Raw genomic sequence first — 11,512 nt, 5'->3', positions numbered from 1 at the left:
AGATGGAAATGAACTGAATTTCTCATTCACTGCTCTGTTTTTACAGCCCACATACAAATGAGGCCACTGCATTACAAATGATTTGTTGTGCTCTGAGTCAGTCAGTATGGCTTCAAATCATGTTATTTTACTGTGTAAGTATGATCGGTGGACCATTATGGTGTCGGGCTTTGCCTCAGTAAAAGATGTACATTTAGCAAATCTCTTTTACTAATGCACATCGGCTAAATGTCCAACATCAAAGAACAGTGGGGAGTTTCAACATTAATGTTAGGTTTGTCTGACACGGTGAAACGCCCGCCTTGTTGGCTCACTGATGTACTGGCTTCCCAGGGGAACATTCATCTGGTTTGCCTTTAACTGAATGGGAGAGATGGGAGGAGTTCAGTTTATCAATTGAGTTCCCCCAGCAGACTAACCTATATCAGACCTAACCTATTCATAGTCACCTGATCCATCTCTAACTAAAAGCTTTATAAAAAAGGAAAGTTTTAAGTCTAGTCTTAAATGTGGAGAGGGTGTCTGCCTCCCAAACCTGAACTGGGAGCTGGTTCCACAGGAGAGGGGCTTGATAGCAAAAGGCTCTGCCTCCCATTCTACATTTGGAAACTCTAGGAACCACAAGTAAACCTGCAGTCTGAGAACGAAGAGTTCTGCTGGGAAAATATGGAACAATTAGTTCTTTTAGATAAGATGGAGCCTGATTATTAAAAGATTAATGAGTTATTATGACATCCTATTAATAATGAATTGGGGGCGGCAGTAGCTCAGGGGGTAGAGCAGTCGCCTATGAACCCCAGGGTGAGTGGTTCGATTGCCGGTTCCTCCTGGCTACTTGCTGACAAGACACTGAAACCCCGTAGTGTAGCGCTGACATACCGTCTAGCAGCTGTCCACCCACAATTTCCCCAAGGGGATCAATAAAGTATTCATTATTATTATTATTATTAATTCTAATAGTCCAGTCTGGAAGTAACAAATGCACGGACTAGTTTTTCAGCATCACTTCGGGACAGGATGCGCCTAATTTTAACAATGTTTCTTAGGTGAAAAAAGGCAGTTCTAGAGATTTCTTTGATGTATGAAGTGAAGGAGATCCTGGTCAAAGATAACTCAGAGATTTCTTACAGTATTACTTGAGGCCAATACTAAGTCATCAAGGGTGAGAACGTGATTAGACATAGTGTCTCTGAGATTTTTAGGTCCAAATAAAATAACCTCTGACTTGTCTGGATTTAGTAGAAGGACATTGAAGGACATCCAGACCTTTATGTCTTTTAAGCATGCTTGAAGTTTGACTAATTGATTAGTTTCTCCTGGTTTCAAAGATAGGTATAGCTGGGTATCATCTGCATAACAATGAAAATTTATAGTGTTTCCTAATAATATTGCCTAACGGGGACATATATAAAGTGAAAAGAATTTGTCCAAGCACAGAACCCTGTGGAACTCCATAGCTAACTTTGCTGTGCATGGAAAACTCATCATTAACATGTACAAACTGAAGTCTATCTGTTAGATATGATCTAAACCACTCTAGTGCTGTTCCTTTGATGCCAATGACATGTTTCGGTCTGTGTAATAAAATGTTGTGATCTATAGTGTCGAATGCAGCACTAAGATCTAACAAGATGAAAATAGAGAGTAGACCATTGTCTGATGCTAATAGAAGATCATTAGTGACCTTTACCAGTGCTGTTTCTGTACTATGATGTACTCTAAATCCTGATTGGAAACCTTCATACAAGTTATTGCTACACAGTTGGTCACATAATTGCTTAGAAACTACTTTTTCCAGGATTTTAGAGATAAAGGGTAGATTGGATATTGGTCTATAATTCACTAAAACCTCTGAGTCCAGAGTAGGCTTTTTGAGTAGGGGCTTGACTACAGCAACCTTAAAACCCTGTGGTACGTAGCCTATTTGTAAGGATAAATTGATCTGATCTAATATGGACGTGCTGATCAAAGGTAAGACATCATTGAGGAGTCTAGTCGGGATGGGATCTAAGAGACATGTTGATGGTTTAGAGGATTTAATTGCTGAAATTAATTCAGAATGATCTACAGGGAGGAAGCAGTCTAAGTACGAGCGTGGTCTTGCAGATGAATCTAGAGTTGTTGTACAATCCATGCTGTATGCAGGGAGGATGTGATCAATTTTTACTCTAATAGTTATGATTTTATTTGTAAAGAAATTCATAAGATCATTACTGCTGGGAGGTGACGGAATACTAGGCTCAACAGAGCTATGACTCTTTGTCAGCCTGGCTACAGTGCTGAAAAGAAACCAAGGGTTGTTCTTATTCGCCTCTATTAATGAAGAGTAATATGAAGTTCTAGCTTTACGGAGGGCTTTTTTTATTATTATTAAATTATCTTTCCAGATTTTTTAAATTATATAAAAAGAGGAGCTCCCTGCTACTAGGCAATAATGTCAAGCATCCATGTAAATTGATCGACATTCATTAAATCAAACTTGTCGACAGAGTTGCTTTTGTGGTTATTATTATTTACTGGTGTTAGAGTAATGGTCCAAAGTTTTAGTATATACCCTTAATTTATTTTTCTTTTAATGAGAGTTGGATGACAGAAAAGAGCAGTTAGTTTTAGCTTGGAGGAGCCAGACTACTTGTTAAAGTTTTGTTTTGTTTTTGTTTTGTTTTGTTAGATTGTCATAGCTAGGTAGTTGCTTCCTGCTGCAAGCATATGTTTGTTAAATACATGATAACTTGTCATTAAACTAGTAAAATGTTACCATGAAAATAAGAAAGGAGTTAAAGGGTTGTTTTTGTAATATTCTTACATATTTATGGGAAAATGAAGGTAACATTACAGCTTCTCTAAAGAAGATAAGTGGTAAATATAAAGCTTTATCAGTGTCTGTCTAAAACCTGCTGTAGGCTGTGAGCTTCCCTGTGTCTTTGTGCTAAACTAACCAGCTGCTTACTGTCTTTTTTTTTAATTACTCATTTAATAAGTTTTGCAATTGTACAACTTAACTTTTTTTAGGTTTTTCCAAATCAAGGGAAGAAAACATACACTTTTAGCTGGGATGCCTGTCTGTCTTGCTTTGTACCGAAACATAGCACGCTAAACATGCTCCGAGATGGACCTGGCAGCACATAAGTAACATAAGCAAGTAATTAGACAAAATAAGGACTAGGGAGTGAATTAAATGCGAGTTGGGGAAAGCGATAGTTAAACCAGTCTGGTGTGACTCGTTGTCCAATCAATAATGAATCCGTTGAATCAGTGTCAGTAAGTGATACTGGTGCCTCCGGCTTTTGGGAAATGATGAAGCAAATGTTTGTACTTTGTCTTGGTTTCACAATTACGTTGTTTTTTTATGCAACATGTGACTGTGTGTGTAAACACAATGGGAAAATCCTGGATCCAAAAGAGTCTGTACCCTACTTTTAAGTTTTATTAAATGTTTGGACCATTTGACTGAGATTTTGATTTCTTCATTGATTTACATTAGATGAATGAAAATGATTGCAACAACAACATTTTGTTGGAGTCATTGATTCAACGTTTTCTGTGACACACTATTGATCTCTTTTTATTTGTTATAGGTTAATAAGTGTCAGGGTGGTCTTTGTTTGACCAGTCCCTCTCTGTGAAGATCTCTTTCCATTTAGAAATATATGATGAGCTCCTGCAGAGGCTCTCGTTTTTACATTGTTCTAGATGTTAGGGTTCAACATGGGATTTTCTGGTTGGCACTGGTTTGCTGCTCTTTCATGCCTCCTCTGTATGGGTAAGCATTTTTAATAATAAAAAACATATAACATAACACTAGGATTATGCATATATTTCATCTTTAATTTGTTAATCCTTCATCATACAGCCTATTGTTATAAACTGTAATTTAAGGCAATTTGCAATTTCAAATTTCTGTGGAGAAATATCAACATTTGTGATGACTGTGATAAGTTTAGTTGTTAAGTAGTGTTATTCAGCTCATGAAAACACTTCTGTGATGTCTGCAGGGAGCTAAAACCTAAAACCTACAAACAGCAATATTAGATATTTTCTTTCATCTCTGTTGTTAAGTTAAGATAAGATAGACTTTATTTATCCCACGATGGGGAAATTCTTTAATGAACTGCAGGTGAAGTTCAGTGTGACTGCAGAGAAGAAAAGGTAGAAATACAAGGAGGTCATTACACGCTGACCAAGGGGCTGGTGAGGGGCAGCATGCTGGTCTACCACTGTCCTGAGGGCTTCTATCCACACCCTGCTCTGGCCCGCGTGTGCCAGCCTAATGACAGCTGGAAACCAGCACCTAAAACATTCCAACGTCAGAAATGCAGGAGTGAGTGGCGTGACATTGATGTTTCTCAGTTTCCCCTCAGACTTCCTGCTCCACATGAAAACTCAGTTCCTTTTGTTTTGCAGTGGTTGAATGCCCAGACCCCAATGTGTTAGAGTACGGAAAAGTGTCCCCTCCTCAGGAGAAGTACTTTGTGCACAATGAGACCAGTTATGAGTGCTACTCTGGATACACACTGCGAGGCTCATCCAGGCGCGTTTGCCTACCAAACGGCAAGTGGAGCGGATCCCTTCCAATCTGCAGCAGAGACTGTAAGTCCTGAACAGCAGGCTACTTTCTCCCTTCTCCTATTTTCTCTTTCAGGTTTGAGATTCATCCTCCTTCATGACTGTTTCATGACTTTGTCTTTTTTTTTGTTACCACAGCAGAAGCTACTTGTGCTGACCCTGGTATCCCACCTGGTGGCTCAAGAACAGGGAACATCTTCGACATTGACGACACAGTGAAATACACCTGCAGTAGCAACATGTTTTTGGTAGGATCGAGTGAAAGGGTGTGTCAGGAGAACGGCCAGTGGACCGGCATTGAACCAACATGCTTCTGTAAGACAGATATCTGTACATACTTAACACCTTATGAATAATATTGTTCAAAATTGTTTCTTTTTTACAGTAAGCTTTTGCAGTGTTTTCAAAGAACACAAAGTTAATACTCAAATAGAAGCCTACAAAAATATTCCACTACAAGTAGAATTAACCCTTTAAGTAGAAGCGAGAACGTAAGAACGTTTTACATATTCAGTCATGAATGATCATTTGAACATCAACATTTTATCAGTTAATAAAATGTTTTGTAACAATCAAAGCCTGCAAAAACTAATTAACTGGTTAATTGATTAATAGAATTAATGTAGTGGAGTACAACTACAAATTTCCCTTGACTCATAGTGGTGTACAAGTAAAAGTAACATGAAATTAAAAAGTAGTACAAAATACAACAAAATTAAAAGTACAGTGCTTGAGTAAATGTACTTCCACTTACTAATGTACTACCAACTCTCTTCCTTTCTACAGTATAACTTCACCATGTTGTAATTTTTTCAAACTGCTGTGTATGTTTGCTTCTTGCAGACAGATACACTTATGACACACCACGGGATGTGTCAGAGGCGTTTGGTAGTGCAATCAAAGAGAGCCTCACCATTTTAGATACCACAAGTAAGTTCCAGCAACTAAATCGAAAAGTATCACAAAAACACTTTCTGATCAGTTTTGTTCATGTATCCATAATTTCTAGTTAAGTGCATCCTATTTTCTCTATTTAAATAATGTGTACATGTCTACTGTGTGTGGCACAATAACAGTTTTTTCTGTGTTCAGTCGACACACAGGCGGGGAGAAAAATCAGGATTTCGAAAAGTGGGACACTCAACATCTATATCGGTGTGGATATTTCTGAGAGCATAGATAAGGAATACTTAAAACAGGCAACATCTGCTGTCACCAGTCTTATTAGAAAGGTAAGAAACAATCAACAATCTGACTGATTAAACTCTCAAAAGAGCAGTGTAGGTTTCAGCCAATATTATCCAATATAAACATTTTACAGTGCTTTTTGAAGTGGTTATGCTGAACTGCATCTTTCTCACAATGTGCTGAATTTGCCCACAGTCAGCAACATCATGCTTGGGACTGGAGGTTATACTGGGATTGTTTTGCTGATTGTGGAGTGTGTTGCATGCTGGCAATAAATTTACTGAGTTGCTAGAACAAGTTAGTAGTTCATGTGACTGGTCTGGACATTTAATCAATCAATCATGTTAGGAGGAATAAAATTACATGTCAGAGCTGGGAGGAAACCAGTAGTTTGTGGGATAGAAATGCTGCATACTGTAAGTATTGGTAAGGTGGTGCAACCTCATTTAGATGAATCTGACAGCCGATCATTTAATTCACTTTGTCCTGTTTGGGTAAAGGATTTAAAATTGAAACAAAAAAACTAGAAAATTTAATAAATAATATTTCTAAAACAGTTACATCAATAATTAACTTTGTTATAGTGAAAAGAAACAAGATGAAATAAATAAGACCATAATAACTATCCCACATGGAGTGGTGCATTTCCTTGTATAAAGTTGTACACATATAACGGATCATATTTTTAGTGGGAGCTGACATATGGAGCATTTTACCCAGCACACTTTTAGCTGCACATTTATCACAATATACACAAAGCATGTGCACACATAATCTCATCCTGTTTAGCCCATTAGAAGTGAATTTCATTATGAATTACACATCATATTCCTGACTGATGTTTCTTGGCAAAAGTGCCTTGGCTTTTTGTCAATGCACACTATGGGATACTCTTTCTGCTGATAAATGAATCAATTACTCAACAAAATAACAACCATAAGCAGTTTGATACATAAGGAGGTGTTAGGAGGCATTAACAAAATATGTCATGGCACTTACATGAGTTTAAATGTTGTGTCAAAAGTTGAAGCTCATCCCTGTACTCAGCTCATTTGTTTTTTGTCTCGACAGATTTCATCTTTTACAGTGACTCCAAACTATGAAATTGCCTTTTTCTCTTCTGAAATATTTGAAGTTGTCAACATTGTTGAGTTTTTGGATAACAAAGGAACAAAAGAGGCCTTCATAAAAAAAGTGGAAGATTTTGTAGTAGGAGGTGAGTCACGTGAGTCAACTGTTTAAATATTAATTAAAGTTTGGGTCAAATATAATGTTTTAATGTGTATTTGTGTTTCGTCTCAAAGACAGAAACACTGCTGGAACAGATCTGAACCTCATTTTTAAGACCTTCCTGGAGAGAATGGCTGTAATAAAGCAGCGAGTTGGGGAAGAAGCTTTCAAGGAGCATCGACACGTCATCATCGTTTTCACAGATGGTTCATTTCTTACTTTATCAATCTCTGTTCATATTCACATTACAACTGTTTTTCAACTCTACATTTTACATTTTTTAGCACGCTGTTTTCATTCATTGCAGGTGCTTATAATATGGGCGGCTCACCTGCTCCCACTCTGGCTAGAATAAAGAACATGGTATACATGAACCACACTGTCGAAAAAGAGACTCAGTCAAGAGAAGACTATCTCGGTGAAGTTTGTTTTAAATTAGCTGACTCTTGATGCTGTCTGACATTGGCGGGTTGGACGTCAGCAAACGTTTTAACACAATTCAACCTATGTTTTCATTACAGACATTTATATCTTTGCTGTTGGAGCAGAAATCTTTGATGAAGACCTGCAGCCCCTCACATCAAGTAAAAATGGCGAGCGGTTCTATTTCAGAATGAAGGAAATAAAAAATTTAAATGAGACCTTTGATGAGATAATTGGTAAGTCATCTCTAAAAAGTGACAGATATTTAATAGAACATTCATATAGTTTCTATTTATAATAATTTCATGCCTTTGGTACAAACTGAATATCTTAAGCCACCACAAGATACGAGGTTCGAAGAGGTTCAACATTACTTGGCATCCTGAGGACCAGCTTCATAATAACTAGCAGCATCATAAACTAGACTTGATTAACGTGGAATGTGTTCGGCAAGGCAGCTGAAGCGCTGCATTATGGGATCTGTAGTTTATTGTGTTACCAGCGCTTCATATCGCCGGGCCATTAATAACAATAATATAGAAATGATCTCGCGGATCATTTCTATATTATAATTACACGCCGGGCCGGATGTGGCCCGCGGGCCGTGAGTTTGACACATATGCTTTACAGTGTTGTGTGCTGAGCTGAACGAACCAACCAATCACGGTGGGGTATATTTCTCTTGGAGGCGGGACATTGGCTGGGCTTAATCCAATCAGAGAAACATTTCTCGATGAGTGACAGCAGCGTTGCCATGGAGCGTTTTCAGCCTGGCTAGCACATTCGTACCAGCGCTGCGTTCACAACACTTCAAAAAAAAGTTTTTTTAAGTTGCTGTCCAGCAGGACACATGTAGTCGCAGACTAGAGGAATCAAATTATTATTACTGTTATTATTATTATTATTTTATTTATTTATTGCTGATTTATTTTCTTATAATTTTTTATGTTATTATTTATATTGTATTTAAAAATTAAAATTAAAATAGAATTTTTTAACAAAGCTTTTCTTGTGGAAAACCTGATGCGGCCCAGCCTCAGCCAGACTGCTTCCCGCGGCCCCCAGGTCAATTGAGTTCGAGACCCCTGCCATAGAAGTTAAATCTACAATTCTAGCTCATAGCAAAATAACATTTCCTGCCATAGAGAACAAGTACAAACAAAAAACAGCTTGAAAACATATGTGAAAATCCACTTGGCAATACAGAGACTCACTGAATTTCTTTTCATACAGATGAAAATGAAGTCAAGGGTTTGTGTGGCCTTCACAGGGACTATAACAGAGACGATACCAAAACCAGTAAGAGGGAAATGTACCCGTGGTATGCAGACGTTCGTATCCAGGTGAGTGAGATTTCAGCTTTTCATTCAACTTTATAATTCATGTGTGGAAAATGTTTGCTTCACATGATTTCATGCCATGTTGACCCTACTGTTTTTTTTTTTTACAGTGGTGCCATCAAATTTCTTCCTAATCCTATGTTCTGTGTTTCACTTAGAGCGTCGATGGAGGGACACCTTGGAAATGCTTTGGCTCGCTTGTGTCCCCCGAGTTTATCTTGACTGCTGCTCACTGCTTCAACTTTCGAAATGTACCTTCACATGTCACAGTAGATATTGGTGACATAGGTACAATCTTTATTTTATTTTGTGTTTTCAATTCAGAAAATTAAAGTGATTTCTTTTTTATGCTCTGCTCTTAACCTGATGATGTAAGAATAATTATGATATAATAATAATAATTGACCTTCTTACACTTATGTTTCTTTTAAAGGGAAAAAGGTTAAAAACTTTATATTACACCCAAAGTACAATGTTAGTGCCAAAGTAAAGGAGGGAGTGAATGAGTTCTACGACTATGATATTGCTCTTATTCAACTCGAGAAACATGTTGACTACTCCTCCACCGTCAGGTTAGAAATCATGTTGTGATGTGGCCTTAAATTTCATGAAACACCATCAGTCCTGTTTGTTGGTTTACTAATCAAAAACATCTTACTATAAACACTTTTCTTCACAAACAAAGTACAGATGTGTGACACTGCATCTTAAATGAATGCTTTTCATTTTGGTATCCAGACCTATTTGCATACCTTGCACCCAGGACACCAGCGATGCTCTACAGCTGGTTGGTGAATCCACCTGCAAGAAACAAGGTGCAGTAACTCTACTAACCTGCTTAAAACACCAATGCATATCCTTGGCTGCATAAATGCTAAAAAGGCTCATGTTTATGTAGACCTGGGTAAAGCTTAAATTGACCTGACCATTTGCTAAATGAGATGCAAACGACTGCCAAGCTCACATCATTTATTAACTATGCCTCTCTAGATTATCTAACATACAGTAGTACCTCTATGTGCCAGGTGTAGTAACAGTAACAGTGACAGTGTCTCAAATATAATAGTAATTACCCAGAAAGAATTGGTTTCATGATACCTTGTTGTAGATGCAGTTGTTTCATGTTTCCAGCTGGTTTAGTTTTAGAACAAAAATCTTGATGTCCTCATACATGTATATTACACTAAACACACAGAGGCAGTAATGTGAAATGAACACATTTAAAAGTGTTTTGTCATTTTCATTTTTATTTTTATTGTTATTGTTGTTTAAATACAGAGGAGATTCTGTTAAAGAATCATATTGAACCCCTCGCTTTCCTGACCAGGACAAAAAAAATAGTTGAAGAAAAAGATGTCCGTGCTAAGCTTGGTGATAACGTGAGTTGTGTGTGTCTGTGTGTGTGTGTGTGACCGCTAATTTCACTTTTCAAGACAAAACCAGTTAAACCTGTGGTTCTTCTTTCAACTCTCCAATGCAGAGAGATGAATGCATCAGTCATGCTCTACAATCAGATAACAATACTATAACAGCAACAGATCCAAAGGTTGCTGTGACTGATAACTTCCTGTGCACCGGTGGTCGGTCTCCTAGAAGGGATCACATATCATGTACAGGTATGTTCTCCTTGTTACATGAATACAACTTTTTTTTTACTTCAAGAGGATGTGAAATAAATGCACAGAATATATGTTAAAATACACAAATTCAGTACCTGAGGGACATTATTTTAAGTATAACTATATGTACTGGATGTGTGTCTTTGCTGGGACAGGTGACTCTGGAGGTGCTGTGTTCAAAAACTACGAACATCGCACGATTCAGGTAAACGGCTGCTCATTCTGTCCATGACATAATTTGACCACCTTGATTCTTGTCTGTGTATAGTAACCAACTCTTACCTCTACAGGTTGGAGTGGTCAGCTGGGGAAATAAGAAGAAATGCGTAACGGGTGGTCTTGTCGAGTCAGATGACGAGTCCAGAGATTTCCACATTAATGTTTTCAGAGTTGTTCCATTTCTCAAATCGATCCTTGGAAATGACAACCAGGATGAATATACACCACTTACGTTTTTGAAGAACTAAATGCAATGCAGTCATTTTCTAATGTAATTTGTTTTGATATTTGTTTTGATTTGTGTATATTGTATGGTTTTGCTCCACATTGCTGAATGATGCATGTATCTGCATTCTTTCAACCAGTTTTATTTTCAGACTGAGTTAATAAGCACACTTTAATATAAATCTGACATCCTAAAGTATCCTTTAGTTAAATTAAACTGCTAAACTAATGCATGACTTCTGTAGGTTGTATATTGCAAACTTTCTCATATTTGAAGTCTATGATTTATTTCAATCACAACATTAAACAATTTTCTTTTCTAAATCTGCACAAAAAAGGAATGACTAAAATAAAAGCTATAGCACTTAAAAGGTTTCATTAAAACTCTTTTATGGCTGCTTAGCCCAGCTGATAGAGCTGTCCGGCTCCCTCAGGTCAGTGAGTCAGAGCCTGTTTCCAGCTCTCTGTGGAGGTCTACGCCATGCGGACCCACAGTCTGGCAACACACCAACTCAGATTATTCAAATTAAATTTAGTGGAAAGTTAAGTTCTTTTTTTTTCTCTCTTTGTGGCCTTGAGATGGAAATGAACTGAATTTCTCATTCACTGCTCTGTTTTTACAGCCCACATACAAATGAGGCCACTGCATTACAAATGATTTGTTGTGCTCTGAGCCAGTTTATGGCTTCAAATCATGTTATT

At 37.5% G+C, this 11,512-nt stretch overlaps 1 protein-coding gene across 1 annotated transcript; it reads left to right on the top strand.

Moving 5' to 3' along the window:
• The first annotated feature begins 3,622 nt into the window (after positions 1-3,622).
• LOC113170515 (complement factor B-like) lies at positions 3,623-11,483 on the top strand. The gene is made up of 18 exons (XM_026372628.1): positions 3,623-3,763; positions 4,118-4,321; positions 4,405-4,590; positions 4,705-4,881; positions 5,410-5,496; positions 5,659-5,798; positions 6,826-6,970; positions 7,059-7,190; positions 7,292-7,402; positions 7,506-7,643; positions 8,641-8,750; positions 8,906-9,035; positions 9,181-9,319; positions 9,486-9,562; positions 10,026-10,126; positions 10,228-10,363; positions 10,522-10,571; positions 10,657-11,483. Exons 1-18 carry the CDS (start codon positions 3,694-3,696, stop codon positions 10,831-10,833), a joined length of 2,310 nt encoding a protein of 769 aa, XP_026228413.1. The 5' UTR covers positions 3,623-3,693; the 3' UTR covers positions 10,834-11,483.
• Positions 11,484-11,512: the final 29 nt, after the last annotated feature.

Source organism: Anabas testudineus, chromosome 14 (genome assembly GCF_900324465.2).
Source record: "Anabas testudineus chromosome 14, fAnaTes1.2, whole genome shotgun sequence".
Lineage (NCBI taxonomy): Eukaryota > Metazoa > Chordata > Actinopteri > Anabantiformes > Anabantidae > Anabas > Anabas testudineus.
Note: the sequence above shows the minus strand (reverse complement) of the source record. Positions and strands in the feature narration are given on the sequence as shown.

Excerpts from the sequence above, each read along its gene's own strand:
- LOC113170515 (XM_026372628.1), top strand. The coding sequence starts at position 3,694 with ATGTTAGGGTTCAACATGGGATTTTCTGGTTGGCACTGGTTTGCTGCT. Across the intron at positions 4,882-5,409 it reads CATTGAACCAACATGCTTCT|ACAGATACACTTATGACACA; the intron begins GTAAGACAGATA and ends TGCTTCTTGCAG. Across the intron at positions 9,563-10,025 it reads ATCCACCTGCAAGAAACAAG|AGGAGATTCTGTTAAAGAAT; the intron begins GTGCAGTAACTC and ends GTTTAAATACAG.